We start from the raw sequence: 21097 nt of genomic DNA, 5'->3' as shown, positions 1-21097 counted from the left end.
ATTACAGTGATGGATTCTAAGTCAGTCTCAGTATTGTCTACTTCAGCTGGTGTAAATCCCACTGGTTCTATTGAAAAGTACAATAAAACTGAGAAAATAAAAAAAAAACTTGATTCACCAAGAGCGTTTTTTGCATACAATAGTCATATGGGTGGAATAGATATTCACGACCAACATTGTAATCAAGTTCTACCTCTTTTCAGATCAAAAAAGTGGACTTGGGTAATTTTTCTTAGATGCATCCAAATGGCTATTACAAATACTACAGTTTTATTTTTACGTAAATTTTTTATTTTTCAAAATATGGTCAAAATAAAAAAAGCCAAAATTTTTTTAATCAGCTCTGAAAAAATTCACATGTATTCTTTGAATAATTTGAAGTATTTTTTATAGTACTAACTTTTTTTGTAAAGTTGATACTTTTGGAATAAAAAAAATATAAACTTTCATAGAGCACTACCATAAAAAACCGCCATTTTGTAAAAATGCTGGAAGAAAAAAAAATTTCCCTGGGTGGTTTCTGAAAGCTCAAACATCGGGACCGCGATTTTAGTTGATAGAATATTGATTTGAATGCCGCAACAGGAAAATTATAGAGAAAAAATTTTAGAAAAAACCGGAAAAAATGGGTCTTTTTTTGTATTAAAACGCAAAATAAATAGGGTTGTTGATAATTTAACATAAAACTGGTACCAGATTCTGAAAGAGCACCCTCGAAAACCTCCTAGGTGGTATTTTGGGAAAAAGAAACCATCTTTTTCTGTATGAGTCGAGCGCTTGAAATTGTGTGCACAAAAATGCGATTTTGCGCGTTAATGGGTTAATATGAGTAATGAATACTGAGCTCGAATTATTATCAATAGATTAAGCGTAAGTATTCATTTTATTAATAGTAGTATCATAAAAGGGTTTTTGTTTGCAATGAAAATTGTCCAAGACATTTTTTGACAGACTCAACCTGTTTGAACGAGGTGAATTTTCTATATACAGTAATGAAATAGATATAATGATTTATAGTAGTTTTTTGAACTAAAAATGGTGCGAGATTAAAATTGGGTAAGTATTCAGAAATGATGAAAAATATTTTATGAAATAATATTGTAAATAATATTCATGCATGATAAATTATAATTGACATCTAAATAAATACTCACAGATACACAAATATATTTCGGTAACAAAATAATTTCAAATTTATTTCTGCATATAAAATTTAATAAAAAAAAATCATTCGCCACATCTTTTTTATTCTAAAAAATTATTTTTACTTTTGAAAATTATTTTCTTCCAATTTTATATAAAGTAGAAATCTCATGCAAATTTGGTGTTAAACTTGCACAGTATAATCAAAAACTTTATTACGCAGATGAGTACAGGCTTATTGAGAATAACTAGACTCGATTTTATTAAATTTTTTTCATCAAATACAGATTGTGAATTAATTTCTAAAAACGTAGTTGGATTTATTACACCATAATTAAATAAAAATACATAATACGTATTAAAAATGTTCCGGTGTACGCAGAGTTTACTTCGAAAAACAATGAAACTTGCAGAACTCTCGACTTTGAACGCCTTTTTCTCATCGATTGGTAAGTTTTAATCAATATGTGACATCAGATTCGAATTTTTTATTCTAAATTCGAGAAGAATAAATAATCGTTATATTAGATAAGGTCATTTCCACCGAATTTTAGATATTTTGCTATGAAAATTTTTTCTGGTATATTTCAAACCTTTTACTACAAAAAAATATTCAGGTTAATAATTTTTAATGTTACATACACTGAAAAAAATTGTTGAAAAAAAAAAAAAAAAATTTTATTTATTGTTAAAAATTGTGCGGGGTAAATCTACCCCAGCTGTTAAGGGTTTAGTTGCTTAAAAATCGACTTATGAAAGAATTTGGAAAAAATGGTGAAATTTCGAAAAAAATGTCTTATTTAACTTTTACTTATTTCACGATCCGTTCGCGAATTATTTGATTCTGTCCAAAAAAAATCGAAATAGAACACTATATGCCGTCACGTACTCCGCCTTCTTTATCTTATTACTCCTGCTAATTATCTTATGGTAGGTAGTTTTATTGAAGATTATTATATTCAAAATCCTTAGGAACGTGATGGTAAAACAATGTTTCAGAAAATACATTTCAAGTTATTTACAATTGTTTAAAAAAAGTCACTAACCTTTTTTAACGTGAAGGTTTTTCGTGTATTTTGAAAAAACTGGACCCTATCATCTTATTAATTTTTAAAATAGAAGCGAATGAATAAATTTTTACACAGATTTAAAGAAATATTTATCTCAATAAGAGAACTGACTTATTAAATTAACACATCATTAACCCAACTAACCCCAAAAAACTACCCCTATGTAACCACAACAAGACAAATTGACTTATCCCCCCATCTCTCAAATCTCAAACCCACAAACCCTATGCCCTCAAAATCCGAGCTGTTAAATACTTAGCTCACAAATCCCTAGCCCATTCTAGCCCTACCCCTACACCAAGTCCACAAACCCTAAACCCATAACCCCAAATCTACAGATCCCAAGCCCTTAAACCCCAAGCCCACAAATCTCAAGCTCTCAACACCTAATTTTTTAAACTCCAAGCCCACAAACCCCTACCTCTCAAACCTAAAATTCACTAACCCAAAGCTCTCAAGCCCCAAGCCTAGAAACCTCAAACCTAAAGACCCCAAACCCTGGTAAATGAAAGTATTTACTGTTGAACATCGTTTTGCAGTGATTGATGTAGAGTAAATTTTGTTATATTTAGATTTATATCCTGATGATACATATTTCATTAAATCTGACATACTTTCTATAAAAAGTTGTTTCATATTTTGTTATACCTTGTCCGTATTAATTTATCAGCTATAATTTTCAAAAAATATTCAAAATATATCTTCTATTTTAGATATTACAAATTTTCTGCTTAGAAAATTTATTTGTATTTTACAATACCTATTTACATCACATACTATATCAAACATCATATATCACAGAACATCACATTATTTTGGATTACTTTTTCCATTATAAATTAGCTTACTTTTAGTTTTTTTTACTGGTATTTATTCACGAGACTGTAAACATTTATGTCATATTCACAATACAAAAATGTCATCAAATCGATCTTGTTTAAATTCTCTAGATAACTTTTGCTTCATCTGTGGAAATTACATGTTTGGGAAACAAAAAAGGAAAATAACAGACAGTGTAAAAGAAAGATATTGCAAATATTTTGGGCTTGGAATAAAGAATCAAGACAAATATTGTCTTTATTTTATCATGAATATCAACACTCTCATCATGGGTAAAAATTTTAAGCCAATGCCGTTTGTAGTACCTATAATGTGGCGAGAACCAAAAAGTCATGATGACTGTTATTTTTGTAAAGTGAAGATTCTTGACTATAATAATAAGAATAGAACAACTATAACATATCCTAATGTTACGTCTGTTACAAAACCTATTCCCCATGGTCCTAATTTTCAAAAACATTACAAAGTAAAGGATTGGCCAAGAAGAAACGAACTTAAGCCAAAATCTATGAACATCATTTATTCTCCACTAGTAAATCAATCTAGCATTCTATTATCTTTTCTTCATATCAAGTTGAGGCTAATGAAGCAATTCATAAAGGCTCTTGATAAAGAAGGAGAATGTTTTAAATATGTGTGAAGTGTTTTTCCCTCTCTAAGTAATGCTAAGCTAAATGAGGGTATTTGGTTGATTCTGACATACTCAAACTAATGAAAGATTCAAATTTTGATGTAACTATGCTACCAAATAAAAAAGAAGCTTGGACATCATTTAAAAAAGTCTGCACTAGTTTTTTGGGGAACAATAAAGATAAAAATTATAAAATTTTAGTACAGAATATGTTAACTGCTTATTAAAAACTTAACTTATATATGAGTTTGAAAGTACACTTTTTACATAGCCATCTAGACTTTTTTTCAGAAAACTTAAAAGTAGTAAGTGATGAACAAGGTGAGAGAGCTCATCAAGATATGAAAGAAATAGAGAAATGGTATCAAAGAAGTTGGAATGAACGAATGCTAGCTGACTACTGTTGGGGTTTGAAACGTGACTGTGTTAATGTTTGGCATAGAAGAAAAAGTAATGAAAAAAATCGCTTAGAATCATTTAAGTCTAAATAAATTGAGGTTTTTCATATGAATAAAATAAATAAAATCATATAAAACTAAATAAATAAAATAAAATTTTTTAAATTGAAATAAATAAAAGCTCTCGTTTTAAACAACATAACTAACATTGTCCGACACGTAATAAGTTAAAGAAATACTTCTGAATCTGAATAAATAAACCTGAAACCAAAATAAATTTTTTAATTAAAATATAAAAAAATTATATAAAACCACCAAAAAAATACAAAAAGAAAAAAAAAACAAAGAAAAAAGAAAAAAACAAAGAAGGAGCGTAAATAACCTTGCCACCAAGAGGTGCACTCCGGGCAACGTTTTTACGGCAAAATGGTAACAGAATTTTGTTCATTTAAGAATAGTTCATTCTAGGATCGGGGTTCGTGGGCTTGGAGTTCGAGGGCTAGGGATTTTTAAGGTATGGGGTTCGAGGACTTAGGTATTATGGGCTTTGGGGTTGAGGGCATTGAATTTGAGACATTGGGGTTTGTAGGCTTGGGGCTTGAAAGATTGGAAGATGAGTAAGTTTGCTAGTTGTGGTTGTATAGGGGTAGTTTTTTGGGATTAGTTGGGTTAAGGATGTATTGATTCAATAAGTCAGTTCTCTTTTCATATTTGATTCCATTTTAATATGAAAAAATTGGAAAAAACAAGCAATTAATCCCACGGAAACCAGGGTAGATGAATAAGATGGGTCACTGTATATGATTTTATTTTGATATAAAAAAATTAGCAATTTATTTCACAGTTTCCAGAGGTGGATATGCTTACTTAAAGGTGGTTTCTAGGAATTTGGTTAGGTGGAGGGTAAGTTAGTTGATGTGTCTTATTTGTGTTATGGGACGTAATTATTCTATAATAAAAGCTATTTTATATGCTACCCCTAGATTTAGGTAAATTTGACTGCTTGTGGATTAAAAGGGGTGAGATAAGTAGGGGTGGATTGAGTTTAGAGTGTGTAGAAATTAGTCTGTAGGGCTTGGGGTTATTGGATTTAGGGTTGCTAAGTTTGGATTGTCAGGTTTGAGGTTATTGAATTCAAGTTTAATTATTTGGAATTCGAAAATTTGGATTCTCTGTTATACTATATACGAGGTGTGTTCAAAAAGTAAGGTGACTTTGTATTTTTAAGGAAAAATATTTATTTATTTATCAATATTTATGTTGTCCCCTTCAAAGTAATCCCCCTCAGATACAATACACTTATGCCAACGATTTTTCCAATCCTCAAAGCACTTCTCATAAGCACTTTTCGGTATAGCCTTGAGCTCTTCCAGCGATGCAGTCTTTATCTCTTCAATCGTTGCAAATCTCCGTCCTTTCATAGGTCTCTTTAGTTTTGGGAACAAGAAAAAGTCACATGGGGCCAAATCCGGTGAATATAGTGGCTGAGGCATGATTGTGGTGTTGTTTTTGGCCAAAAAATCTCTCACAAGCAAAGATAAGTGAGCAGGGGCATTATCGTGATGCAAAAGCCATGAATTGTTTTTCCACAATTCTGGGCGTTTTCTTCGTATTGCTTCTCGCAAACGGCGCATAACTTCAAGATAATACTGTTTATTGACCGTATGTCCATGTGGTAAGAACTCCTGATGCACCACGCCATGGTAATCGAAGAAAACAGTGAGCTAAACTTTGACATTTGATCGAACTTGGCGTGCTTTTTTCGGTCTTGGCTCATCTGGGCTCTTCCATTGGGACGATTGGACTTTGGTTTCGATATCATAACCATATATCCATGATTCGTCACCAGTTATGACCCTTTTGAGTAGATCTGGGTCATCGTTGACGTCATTCAACAGTTTTTGAGCGATGCTCATGCGACGGTTCTTTTGGTCAAAATTTAGCAATTTCGGAACAAACTTCGCTGACACACGTCTCATGCCCAAAACGTTAGAAAAAATTTCATGGCACGAGCCAAGCGATATACCAACATTCTCAGCAACTTCTCTGATAGTGATTCGATGATTTTCCAGAACAATTTTCTTCACTGCTTGAACGTTTTCATTAGTTGTTGACGTGCTTGGGCGTCCAGACCGAGGCTCGTCATTGGCATCTTCCCGGCCATCTTGGAAGAGTTTGTACCACTTGTAAACATTTTTTTTACTCATAACAGTTTCACCGTATGCCACCGTCAACATTTCAAGTGTTTCGGAGCACTTTATTTTATTTTTTACACAAAATTTGATGCAAATCCTTTGATCCATATTTTTCGATAGCAAGAAATCGCCGAACATGAAAAACACTTATAACCTTTACGCCTCTCACAACCAAACAAAAAATGCTATACACTTGAAACTTGGTACAGATGTTCCGGAAGAGTGTACCAACATAACAAAACAAAAAAATCTATAATCGAAAGTACGTTGCCCGTGAAATTTGAAAAGTCACCTTACTTTTTGAACACACCTCGTATAAGCATATGGTTTGTGGGCTATTTGAAAACTATGAAACTTTATAATGCGATATCTCAGCAAAAAAAAAGATATCTAAATAAACTCAACACGATTTGAAAGGTGGAGACCTATACTGTAAAATTATCTGAACGGTTTTTGGCTGAAAATTTTTTTCACGATGCTACATAACCTCAAAAGTGGACAAAAACAGCTTTTTTCTCACTTTTAGGACAGAATATCTCAAAAACTAGAAGTGATGGAGCAATTCTGCGGCCAGATTCGGATTCAGCACACCAAAATGCTTTGGAAAAGTATACTCTAGTTTTTGTAACTGAAAATTCGTTAAATTTTGTGGCCTGTGCTATTTTTGTTCGCTGGAGTATACGAAATATGATAGGTTGGGTTGAATTTATGTATCAAGAACTGCCTCAGATATAGAAAAGTAATTTGAAAAACGATTTGACGAGCAGTTAGTTAAGATTTTTGACGTACTAATAACGATGTGATATGAAGTTGGTAGTTAAAATGATTATTATAATGATTATAATGATATCTATAAAATGATTTTTACATAAATTCTTTTGCATCGATTTTTGTAACATTTAAAAATGTTTCTCTCATTTTCTGTGAAAAGTAATATATAAACCTATAACCAGATCCGTATTTTTACAGAAATTCAAAAAATTCTAATTCAAAAACATACACAGGGTCAGGCATTTTAAAAAATGTACCCAAATTACTTCGAGCAGGTGAACTTTCGTAAAAAATGTTTCATATGGAAATTGCTTGGCTTCGAGAGGGACATATTTTCACGATCTTGTCTTTGACCTTGGAGATGATGTTCAAGAACATTTCAAGGTCAACTTTGTTTTTCTCAAATGGGAATGTCTATTTTTTACTTCGGATTCGAGAAGAACGAAAAATTCTACGTTTAAGTAAGGTAACATATTCGGGGTCAAATTGACCCCAAGGTTATCAAGAGGTTAATTTTATTTTTTTTTATTCTTTTTACCCGAATGCTCGGGAAAGCGTAAGATTAAGGATTTATGTTTCCGAAATGTCAGATAACTAAACAAATTTTCTAATGACAGATAGGTACATAAAGAAATACTGTAAACCTATTCGTCGGATTACAAGTATAGAAAGAATTATGGAATCATAAGATAATTTGATAAAGAATGACTGAAGAGTTACAAATATTCAAACGTAATTCAAAATAGTTTAATTAGACCTACTTTAACGGTGAAACACTATCCTCGACCATTGTAGATCCTTCATTTCCTTCAATGCCAAAATGATCTTTAGATTTTTGTTTCTTTAGAATAATATCTATGTATCCAGATATTAACTGTAAAATTTGCTCAGCTTCAGTTGTTTGGACACTATAATATTGATCAGAATAATCTCCAAAATCCAATGTAAATGTATTAGGCGACGCTCCCCATCTTCTGACCGTCGTAAGAGGCCACGATTTTAGAATTTCTTTTGTTTTTTCATCAAGACGTAGGACAGAGTCCTTGGTCACACCGAGTAAGCGAGGTACTAGTTTATTTTTTCCTTTCATTTTTTCTTTCACCAAGAAAAAAGTGACTCCGTAAGTATTTAACGATCTTGCTGTTTTTGTATATAAAACTTTGGCTTCCAACTCGGATAAGCCAGTGTAATTCTTATGTTCAAGAAAAATTTTCTTTTCGATACCTTTAACTTTTAAATAAGACTGAGGTAGAAACTCTTTCAAACTGTAAAAATAAAAAGAAAACTTTTTAGTATAAAGAACATGTAAAGATAGCAAATATATAAGGTTCAGCTACAAGTAACATTACTAATATGTATGCGTTCAATAAACATTAGATAATGTATGCTGATATGATAATTAAATACTACGATTTTTCTCAATATTTTATTATCGGCGTACTAATAAAATGATTAGAAACTGATTTAATTTTCGTATGGAACACATACTGTCCATATATATATTATACAATAAATGGTCGATGAAAAAACTTATAAACAAATATTGGGGGTCACGGTGGCTCAGTGGGTAAGAGCCCAGACTTCTGTGTAAGAGGTCGCGGGTTCGAGCCCCGGATATGTGAAGATTTTCAGAAATGAAATTTTCATATATGTGTTACTGTGATTCCGGTGGTTCGGATTCCACCTTAAACTGTAGGTCCAGTCATGATTGTGTTCAACTTTATCCTCCTACATCATTTAAAAAAATGATAGAGAAGGTGAGTCTGCATATTCATGACTATAGGGAACCAAGACTAATGCGTACAGGTACTTAGTTTACCTCTGCAGCGTTCCTCGTGGACCTAGTTCTTGAAGTAATAACAATAACAATAACAATAACAATATTTGGTACATCAATAAATTCAGCGGTTTCTCCATTATTTTCAGATATCGTCATGAAAAATCTAGAAACGACAGTTTTAAGAATACTAGAAGAAAAATTCAATTGTTGTATTTTCGATATGTTAATTTCACGATTATTTGTATTGTTATTGTACTAAAAAAGAATTTATACCAACTATTCTAGAAAGTTTAATGGATATAACGCGCACCTATAATTTATTCATAAGACAAAAACTGATAACAGAATTAATTTTTAGGATATTTCACTGATTAGAAAAAACAATAAAATAATTTCGAATTCGCATAAAAAAGAAACAACTTTAGATAGAATACTAAGTTTTAATTCCAACCATACTATTCAACAGAAACGTTATATTATTTTTAATTTATATGACAGAGCCATTTTCTATCACTCAAATTTTTCCATTTTCAAAATTTGAATATAATTACTAACATATTCAAAAATAACAATCAATCGTAAGATTTTATAAAAAAAAATAGTATTGCGACTCTTATGAGCGATTATAGGATGAATTTGAAAAAATCAATTATGACTATGTTCATTCCGTTTATTGAGGAATTTTATTACACTTGTAAAAATGCAGTGAAAAAGTATAATTTATTGTACATTCCTTCCATGAATCATAAAATTAACAGTATTATTAGATTGAGAAAGGATACAAGTTGTAAGCAGCAAGAATCAGGAATAGTTTTCAATGTAATTGTAATAATTGGGACCATATACTCGTACATATAAGACAAAATAAAAAATGAGGACAATGAAAAAAGTGATAATCTAATGCCTGTAAAGCCAATATAGGTGTCGTAATTAATAGGCTCTTAAATTTATACTAACAGAACAAGTGATATCAACATTTACACACAAGTTAATGATTAGTAAAATGTAGAACTATAAAATACAAGCCAGAAGTTAGACCTACTGGAGTCTTCTTTAAGTTAGAACGAAAACTTTTCATTACACCCTCGTATAATAAATTTATAGAAATTTAAGCAAACATAATTTCACTTTATAAATATACTGATTGATAATATTTTTAAATATAATTTTTGAAATTCCTTTAACTGGATAAAAAGTTCTTGAATAATCTTTTGTAGAATTTAAATTATTCAATTTTCTAATGCGATTTCTGTACTATGAAGTTCGCGCGATAATTTGAAACCGTATCAAGATATTACAATGATTTTGCAAAATAAATTCAAAGTAATGTAGCTATGATCATTATGACACAGGTCGTCACGTTTCGATGAAAGCTGGTTTAGAATGTCACGTTATGATAAATGCTGATCCATTACGTCATTTACCGATATTGGAGCTTGTCCACGATATCTTATAACTGATCAGTTTCTCGATGAGTTATATATATTATAGCAAGCAGCTCGTTGTTCGTTATGTCTCCTTTTTTCCCTAGGGCAATTGATATATTACGAAGTCTCTCCCAAAAGTATTTGACCTACGTGCATATCTTCGCGCTGAGAGACTTTTGAAGGGTACAAACGTCACCAGCTACTCCTAACCTTGTCAGTAGCCCTGAGATACCGATAAAACGCCTTAGTTCCTGCGCAACGTGTATTTGTTTGCAACGACTTTTTTGCTTTCGTCGTAATTTGTTTATTGTTAACAATCGCAGAATCATCCGAACAGCAGATTTGTATAAAATTTTGCTTTCATCACGGTAAACATTTGGATATGATCCTAAAACAAAACAACAATCTCGGCAGTGAAAGCTTCCATCCGAGCCTCGTCCGAAAAAAGCTCGTCAAAGTCGAAGCAACATAAAGTCAATGTTGATTGATTTTTTCGATTATAAGGGCGTTGTTCACCACGAATATACTCTTACAGGCCAGAAAATCAACAAATAGTACTATATTCAAGTTTCAAAAAGATAAGGGAAAAACGACCGCAACATTAGGAAACCGGTGACGGGCTTCTTCATTACGACAATGTTCCATCGAACGCATCAAATCTTGTGCAGCAGTATTGATTGAAACACAGTTTTGCGTAGCTCCATCAGCCTCCACATAGTCTCGATATAGATCCCTGCGACTTTTGGCTGTTTCCTTGATTGAAAATGCCGCTTAACCCATTAACGCCTAGATGGCTACGTTTTGTACAACTATCTTCCCGCTCTCACAGCTATTGCATTTCAAGACAAATCAAGGCAAATCTGTACTGAAGAAATTTATAAGAGCTAAATCAATAAGATTTGGACTCAAAATGTGGTCTCTATGTGGTGCTAACGGTTTCATGTACTTCTGCGATGTATACGAGGTGTGATCAAAAAGTAAGGTGAATTTTTATTTTTATCAAAAAATATTTATTTATTCATCAATTTTTATTTTATCTCCTTCAAAGTAATCCCCCTCGGATATAATGCACTTGTGCCAACGCTTTTTCCAATCCTCAAAGCATTTCAAAAAATCATTTTTTGTGATCTTGTTTAGTTCATTCTTCGATGCCGTCTTTATCTCTTCAATCGTGGCAAAACGCCGTCCTTTCATGGGCCTCTTCAGTTTTGGGAACAAGAAGAAGTCACAGGGGGCCAGATCTGGGGAATACGGTGCCTGTGGCATCGTTACTGTGTTGGTTTTAGCCAAAAATTCGCGCACAAGCAACGATGTGTGAGCAGGGGCGTTATCATGGTGCAAAAGCCAATTTTTATTTTTCCACAAATTCGGACGTTTCTGGCGGATTGCTTCGCGCAAATTGCGCATAACTTGCAGGTAATATTCCTTATTTACTGTTCTACCCTGTGGCAAGAACTCATGATGCACCACGCCCCTGCAGTCAAAAAAAACTGTAAGCAAAACCTTTACATTTGATCGAACTTGGCGTGCTTTTTTTGGTCTTGGTGATCCAGAAAGCCTCCACTGGGACGATTGAGTCTTAGTCTCGACGTCATAACCGTATACCGTCATCCGTCACTGTTTCGTCACCTGTTATAACCCTGTTGAGTAAATCTGGATCATCGTTGACGTCATTCAGTAGCTCTTGGGCGATGCTCATGCGACGTTTCTTTTGGTCGAAATTGAGCAATTTCGGAACAAACTTCGCTGACACACGTCTCATGTCTAAAACACTCGTCAAAATTGATTGGCACGAACCAAATGAGATGCCAATATCATCAGCAATTTCTCTAATGGTAATTCGACGATTTCCCAACACTATTTTCTTCACTTCTTCAACATTCTCATCAGTTGTTGATGTGCTGGGGCGTCTAGAACGAGGTTCGTCGTCGGTGTCTTCTCGGCCTTCTTGGAAGAGTTTATACCACTTGTAAACATTTTTTTGGCTTAAAGTAGACTCACCGTATGCCACTTTCAGCATTTCAAGTGTTTTGGAACATTTGATTCCTCTGTTTCAATACGTTACGAACCTAAATGCATATTCGAATTAGCAATATAATAATTTGTTGTAAAATAACTAACACTATTAACTTGTAAATTAAATTAAACTAATAAATACATATTTGATGACTACAATAACATGAAATTCAAGATCAGCGCATCAAAATTGACTAAAAAATGCTTTTGTTTATTTGAAAAAACTTTGCAATTGTCGATTTTGCATTGTAAACAATAAATTTCCCACGATCGTGACGTCACGCTCCTTATACGGCCTTGTTTTCGCCGAATTGCCCTAACACATTTACATATATGTGAGAAGAATGCCTTCGCTCATTTACTGCTTTTCTTTGGTTTTCTCGTGCACAACGGGTTGCTATTTTGCAGTCGGAAAAGGTACAAATCAGACTGGACCGTTACAGTAAAAATAGTTCATCGCTTGTAGATGTAATTCCAAAAAAGAACTACTTAAATTAGTTAATAATATTTGAATAACAATCAATTTTCGTATTTTTGCAAAACTTTATAATGTAAATATAAAAATAGTTGATTAAAATTAATAATTTATAACAATGTCATTATGTACAGAATTAACGCATTCGATCCATATACTATTATTTATTTAAATAATTTATTGTTTATTTACTATAACAGTAATAACTAAGCTGTTATCAATGAGACGAATTCATACTCATGTTTCTTAGATAGTCATCTTGAATTTAGAATATCTGCTTTATTATAATAAATAATACAATGTAATAAATGTATTAAATTTGCACGTTAAAATTCAATGATTTAGTAGTTAAAAGCACTTAAAAATATTATAACCGTAATCTATGCCCTAAAATCTATACAAAAAATAGTTTGTTTCATTGAAATTACTCTTAATAAACGCATTCTAATTGAACAATAAAAATTATCATATCTATATCTATAAGTAGAGTGACGTTACACTTCTTATATGGTCATGAAATTTGACTCTAGCACTAATACAATCATATAATATGTGAGGTGGCGCCGTTTAATATATTAATTGATATATGTAGATTCATGCGCGATTTCATGTGCGGGTTGCAGTAATCCAGTGAAAATAAGAGAAGAGCTTATAGATAGGACCGTTACAATAAGCTTTTCTTTTTAGACATGGTTAATCAAAAGACCTTTTCAAAGCTTAATTTGATTCTAATATTACTTATGAAATAGAAAATTAGATACTGAAATTGAATACTTACCGAAATTCATACAATTTGCCTGCACTTGGCTGCACTAATATTTTTTCGGAAAATAAGATGTATTTACTATCAGTACACAAATTCTTAATATTATGACGGGAACATAGATTACGAGATTTGTCCCAAAAGTATCCGACCTACCTCGATTTCTCAGCACTTGATTTAATCTTCGTTATCCGAGCGTGTTATCCTTCAAAGTAGTTCCCATTTGATTGAATAAGAGATGCTCACATCGATATTTCCACTTATTAAAGCATTCTTGAAAGTCAGACCTCGGAATCGCCTTTAGTGCATTCGTCGCATTAGTTTCAATAGTCTTTTTATCGTCAAATCGATATCCCTTAAGCGGAAATTTCAATCGAGCAACCAACCAAGTTACAGGGAGCTATATCGAAACTGTATGGAGGCTGGTGACGCTGAGCAACACTGTGTTTCAATAAATACTGCTGTACAAGGTTTGATGCGTGCGCTGGAGCATTGTCGTAATGAAGAAGCCAGTCACTGGTTTCCCAAAGTTGCGAGCGTTTTCTTCTGATTACATCATGCAATTTTTTCAAAACTTCAACGTAGTAATCTTTGCTTATTACACTGTCTGTAGAAGCATATTTGTTGTGCACAAAGCCCTTATAATTGAAAAAAGCAATCAACATTGATTTGACGTTGCTTCAACTTTGACAGGTTTTCTTTTGGACCAAGGCTCGGATGAAAGCTTCCACTGTGAAGATTGTTGTCTTGTTTGAGGATGATAACCAAACTTTTACCGCGATTAAAGCAAAATTTAATGCAAGTTCTCTGCTATTTTTAACAATAAACGAATTGCGACGAACGCCAATAAGTTGTAAACAAATACACGTTGTGCGGGAAATAAGGCGTTTCATTGGTATCTCGGGCTACTGATAAGAAAGTTAGGAGTTGCTGGTGACGTTCGTACCCTCCACAGGTTGCCTGAGTGTCTCTGCGTGAAGATATGAACGTAGGTCGGATACTTTTAGTACACACCTCGTAATCTGATTCTTGATTGAATAAAGTATTTAAAAAATTTTTTTTCGAAAAAAACCTGAAAAATTTGGTTGCATTCTACTTAGATTATTAAACATTTTCTGTAAGTTAAATATGTTTCTATCTCTCCAATTTAACGAAAAATTTAAAATTTTTAAACATCAGTTAAATAGAGTGCTGCCGAAGCTTCAGCCAGATTCATCGAGTAGTTTCTCTTTTATTGTCGGTCAAAATAAACGACTTCTGTTTCTTGTTAACAATGAATAAAAGTGAGTTCCGAGCGGTGATTTCTAATAATTCTAAAAACATTTGTATTTGAAAGGTCTTACACAGAAGGAAATCAAAGCTGAGTTAGATGTAGTTCCTGGTGTATCTGCCCCTATATTTGCAACTGTTTACAATTGGGTAAATAAATTTAAATGTAGCCATACATCGACTGCAGATGAACATCGTTCAGTCCGTTCTGTAGACGTGAGTACTCCGGACATGATCAATAAAATCCACGACATCGTATTGAGTGACCGAAGAATAAAATTACACGAAATCGTTAAGACCACATGGGTTTGTAAAGGTAAAGTCATTTTGATTTTGCATGAGAAATTGGACATGAGAAAAATTTCGGTAAGATGGATGCAGTGTTTGCTCTCAGTTGAGAACATTCGTAGTCGAGTGGTGACCGCTGAGGCCCTCTTTGTGCGAATCCACCGTAATCCAGACGACTTTCTGCGTCGATTCATAACTGTAAACAAAACGTGGATACACAACTATACTCCTGAGTCGAAGGAATACGAGGGTCGTTTGAAAAGTCCGTGCAAAAATAAAAACTACTTGATTTTTTTATTTTCCAACATACTACTGTGGGCAAAAAGTAAGCTGAATTTGTTTGTAAAATGAAAAATCTTTATTTATTCTTCTACATCAATGTCATCCCCTTCGAAGTAATCCCCTCCCGATAAAATACACTTATGCCAACGTTTTTTCCAATCCTCGAAACATGCCAAATAGTCCCTTTCCGGTATAGCCATCAGCGCCTTCTTCGATTCAGTTCTTATCTCCTCAATCGACTCGAAACGCGTTCCCCGGAGTGGTCTCTTGAGTTTTGGGAATAGCCAAAAGTCACACGGAGCCAAATCAGGCGAATACGGTGGTTGCGGAACGATATGCGTCGAATTTTTGGCGAAATGGTCACGAAGAACGAGTGCAGTGTGAGATGGTGCATTATCGTGATACAAAAACCAAGAGTTGTTGGCCCATAATTCTGGTCTTTTTAGACGAATTGCTTCACGCAAACGACGCATAACACTCAAATAATATTCCTTATTAACAGTTTGGCCGGGTGGAAGGAATTCATAGTGCACCACACCACGAAAATCGAAGAAAACTGTCATCATGACCTTGATTTTTGAACGACTTTGACGTGCTCTTTTCGGTCTGGCCTCGCCTTTAGCACGATATTCGCTTGATTGGTCGGTTGTTTCAGGGTCGTAAGCATAAATCCAAGTCTCATCTCCCGTAATCATGCATTTGAGCTTGTCCTGATAGTCAGAAAGCATTGTTTCACACACATCAACGCGGCGACTTTTTTGCAAGAAATTGAGCGTTTTCGGTACCAAACGAGATTTGACTTTTCGTAGGCCCAAATGGTCTTTCAAAATTGTTTTCACAGATCCTTCTGATATTCCGATCATATCAGTAAGGTCTCTAACAGTCAACCGACAATTTTCGAGCACTAATTCCTTCACTTTATTGACGTGTTGGTCATCTGTTGACGTCGATGGTCGTCCGGAGCGCTCCCAGTCATCAACACGTTCTCGACCGTCTTTGAAGTCTTTGTACCACTTATAAACATTTTTCTGCGACATGGTAGAATCACCAAAGGCCTTCCGCAACATCCTCAACGTTTCCGCAGCCGAAATTTCATTCCGCAAACAAAATTTGATGGCACTTCTTTGCTCAATTAAATCAGACATTGTAAAAATCGAAACATGCACTCTTGGTCGTTTGGTAAACACAAGCGTAAATATATTACTGATGATGACATTGACATGAAATTTGTCCCAGATGTCATTCGCAGTCCTACCAACTCAAGAAAAAAAGAACTAGCCCGAAATGTTAAGCCCGCAAAGTTTAAATTGAAAATTCACCTTACTTTTTGCCCACAGTAGTAGTCTCCTTTTAGGCTTATATATCTCATCCAACGCTGCTCTAGTTTTTTAATCCCTTCCAAATAATAGGATTTGTCCAAGTCAGTAAAATAGACATTCGTTTCTGCAATCACCTCCTCGTTTGAATAAAATCTTTTCCCCGCCAGCCATTTTTTCATATTAGGGAACAAATAGTAGTCCGACGAATGATTGAAACGAATGTAAAACGCAAAGTAATTGGCCGATCTGGCTAAAACTTGGTGTGTGCTCTTCCAAGATATGCCACTAACTGAAAATAACCTTGATACGCACTAGTAGCGCCATCTCTCTGACTTTGCACGGACTTTTCAAACGACCCTCGTAGTAAAAACAATAGATTGTAGAAGGCTAACCAGCTCCAAAGAAGGCGAAGACAGCGAAATCGGCCGGCAAGGTTATGGCCACTATTTTTTGGGATGCACGTGAAATTATCTTTGTCGACTATTTAGAAGAAGGACAAACAATCGCCAGAGAGTATTATGCATTGTTTTTGGACCAGTTAAGCGAGAAAATAAAGGAAAAACGTGCTCATTTGAACAAAAAAAAATTCTGTTTCATCAAGACAATGCACGAGTGCACACTTGCTTAGTTTCAATGGCTAAAATGAAGGAATTGAAGTTCGATTTAATAGACCATCCATCATATTCAGCAGACTTGGCCCCTAGTGATTTTTTTGTAATTTCCAAACCTAAAAAAGTGGTTTGCCGGACAACGATTCATCTCGAACGAGGAGATCATAACATAAACAAATGGCTATTTTAAGGAACTTTCAAAATTCTTTCTTTCTGATGACTTAAAAAAACTTGAAGGACGTCTGAAAAAGTGTATCGAGTTAAAAGAAGATTATGTTGAAAAGTAAAAAAAAATCTACCATAAAAAAATTGTTTTTTTATCTTTTTCTAAGGACTTATTAACCCGCCCTTGTACTATAAAAAGTTATACAAAATACAATCGCAACGTACTGACTGGACTCAAGTATCTAAGCTTCTTAATACCGAATAAAATAAATTTTTTCTTCCTAATCATGATACTCTTTCTCCATTAAATAAATATGAAACGTTTACGAAAACTATTAAAAACGCTATTAAATTCAATCCAAAGAAAAAAATATTCGATAGATCCAAACATCGGAATTCGGTTGGTTGGTGGGATGATTGTGAGAGAACTATATGAGGAAAACAAGCTGCCTATAAGATTTAAGTACACCAGCAAAATCACTGATCATGTACAGTACAAAACACTTAGCTCTTGCAAAAAAACATAAAAAACAAAAAAGAAAGTATATTTCCGCAACTTTACCGAAATAGTTAATTTACGCACTAATCTGAGTTGTACTTGAAATACGTCAAAAATTATTAAAGATAAATAGATCAAAATAACCCCTTCGAACTGTGATAACTTTGTACCAAAAAAACCTAAAATTGAATCTGCGCTGAGAAATATATACCATGAATGGTTCCGAATGCCCCTGAGATCCTATTCCTACCTATTACAACGGATAATAAATTATTTGATAACCATTTTACTTACGCTGAATTTAACACTGCATTGCGCTGTCTCGGTAATAAATCTGTTCCTAGAACGATGGCATCAATTATGAAGTTTTAAATAATTTGCCAATAAAATGTCACCTTCTATTATTAGATGTACTGAATGAATTGAATGAAAAATTATGTTTACCCTTTCAGTTGGAGCAATACTTACATTCATTTTGTTGATAAGTCGAACAGCAGCGGGGTTAGACCTTTAGCGCTAACTTTCTGTATCTGTACACTTTTGAATTAATGCTGTCTTATAGAATGAGATTTTGGGATCAAAGCAACAATTTTTGACACGGAGCCAAATATATTTTAGAAAAGGGATGTCCTGCTCGGACAATCTTGCGAAATAAAAATAGATGTTGAATATTATTTAAACGATAAATTACATGTCTTGATGTTAGTAATACTTTAAACGATATTCACACAATGCTTACAATACTTAAGAGGAATGGATTTTCTCAGAAGGTAGTAAAATTTATTAAATTTCTAACTTTTCATACACACTGATGGAGAAAGAGAAGTTGGTCGTTGATCACCACTGCTCTCTTTCTCTCTCTCTCTCTCTCTCTCGCTCTCTCTCTCTATTAATTTAAATACTTAGATCATGAAAACGTTGTGCAACCGCGACTTTGGCTAATTTAGTACAATACTTAAGAGGAATGGATTTTCTCAGAAGGTAGTAAAATTTATTAAATTTCTAACTTTTCATACACACTGATGGAGAAAAAGAAGTTGGTCGTTGATCACCACTGCTCTCTCTCTCTCTCTCTCTCTCTCTCTCTCTCGCTCTTTCTCACTCTCTCTCCGCGCTCCTCAACTTTTTCTTGCGCTCAACTGCGCTGGCTCATCCTTGGCGCTGAAACAAAAAGGCCAAGTGTTAGGCGCATACTTTAATGCGCCTAACGTTGGCCAACACGCCTTGCCGAATGGAGGAGGTAGAACGCAGACGAGAGACCAGCACACAGCCTGCTCTCGTCACAGCGTAATACCCGAGGATCTTCTGGCCTTTGAATCCAAAAGGATCTACGGGAGCAGCGCGGACATAGGACGACAGAACGCAACAATCGCTGAGCGCGACAGGACAATTGACATTTGGTAAGGCCGACGGACAGAGGAACAAGGTGGTAACTGGACGAGACGACTGATACGGGACTTCAGGCTGTGGCTCGGAAGAAAATTTGGTGATGTAAATTTCTACGTCACCCAGCTCTTGACGGGCCACGGGTACTTCCGACGGTACCTTTATAATACGAACAGAGTATGAACATCTGACTGTAAGTACTGTGGACACGAACGAGACGACGCGGAACACACGTTTTTCGCGTGTGACCGCTGGACAAGACTCAGACAGGAACTGGAAGAAACGGTCGGCAGCATCACCCCCGATAACATCGTGGCTCTGATGCTGCGTGAACCCAAATGGTGGCACTTAGTCGCTACCTATACGGAAACTATACTGAGACGTAAGAACGTGGACGGCTGCCTGACAGATGACTGAGCAGACGAAGTAACGCGACGTAACGAGATACGGAGGAACGACACGAACGGACGAACACAGACAGAACCTCCAGTCAGAAGTAATATCAACATAGTCCCTGGCTGGGGGGAAGGACACCAAGGAGATGGCGGTTTAGTGGATAGGCCTATTTTTTTTCGGGGAGTCCCACATAACCCCTTAGTCAGAAAAACTAAGGGGAATCCGCAAAAAGGATTCCGCAACTCCTTGTAAAAAAAAAAAAATAATAATAATTATAATAATATTGAGAATAATAATAATAATAATAAGGATAATAATAATACAGAGAACCGCAATTAGACTTATAATAACATATCATCTTTAGAAAGACTGTTGAGAGATACCCAACCCATGTTAGCTTCCATCTCTACAACTAATCTATAAAAAAAAAAAACAACATTGCATCGGTTAGTAAATTAATCGAATTTCTTTGAAAGTATAATTATATCTATCCCACGCATATGTTGGCTCAACTAGTTTACTTTTTGCGCACCATTAACCTACACCTTTTCGCAATACAGCAAATTTAATTACAGCATCATGGTATGTTCCGAGTATGGAATGTTTCCTGCTTACCAAGATATACCGTGATACTTTCTTTCAATCAATTTATTCGTGTTTTGAAAGAAAAGTGGTAGCATATTGGGTGGTTCAGACGGTAAGAGACAGTACACCTTGAGAAGAGTATTGCGTTTAACGGGAACTAAAGCATGCTCCTTGAAAATAAATTTGGCTGCTGGATGTTGGAAATCCTGCATATTAATAATGTATCTTATCTTGAAAGTTTATGGTCTACTGATGCTACTATCGCTGCTGATGCTAAAAAAAAGAAGAGGGTCTTTTCCAATTCGATCGACTGCTGTATATGAGGTGCTGACTGCACGAGCTACCTTTTATAGCCAAATTCGCGACTTTGTCAACCGCTAGCTCACTACGGAGACACATATTTTCACTCCAGCTTACAGCGTTGTCGCCGGTATATCGCTGCGTAGACGCGGATTGTGGGAATAAAAGGCCAAGCCGAAGCTCTCAAAGCTCATTAACATCAGGTCATGAGAACAGCGCCAGCCTAAGCACCAGAGTCAGCAGCATCAGCATCAGCAGCAAGATGTCAACATCAACTACTACTCGGAGACGGTAAACCATCTCTGAAAGTTAGTGAGGCTGTAAAACGTCAAGCCTGAAGATTACATAAGATGGCTTGATATCCTGAAGGCGACTATTAAAGCACTTGATCTGTTTACGTTGCACGCTGACTTGAACAGATCGGAGAGACAAAGATGTCAAAGCTATATGAGTCCTTTTCTTTTCATTCAAAATAGACTCAATGGCTT

At 34.6% G+C, this 21097-nt stretch overlaps 1 protein-coding gene across 3 annotated transcripts in view; it reads right to left on the bottom strand.

The window, feature by feature from the left end:
• The window catches only part of LOC131672448 (talin-2), an 870100-nt gene that overhangs the window by 600222 nt on the left and 248781 nt on the right, over positions 1 to 21097 (bottom strand). For all 3 annotated transcript variants that reach the window (XM_058949681.1, XM_058949672.1, XM_058949665.1), the window contains exon 5: positions 7810 to 8313. In XM_058949681.1, coding sequence (XP_058805664.1) covers positions 7810 to 8313 — 504 coding nt within the window. The remainder of the gene's footprint in view (positions 1 to 7809; positions 8314 to 21097) is intronic.

Source organism: Phymastichus coffea, unplaced genomic scaffold, assembly GCF_024137745.1.
Source record: "Phymastichus coffea isolate CEN01 unplaced genomic scaffold, Cenicafe_Pcof_1.1 PCOF00011, whole genome shotgun sequence".
NCBI classification, from domain to species: domain Eukaryota; kingdom Metazoa; phylum Arthropoda; class Insecta; order Hymenoptera; family Eulophidae; genus Phymastichus; species Phymastichus coffea.
Note: the sequence above shows the minus strand (reverse complement) of the source record. Positions and strands in the feature narration are given on the sequence as shown.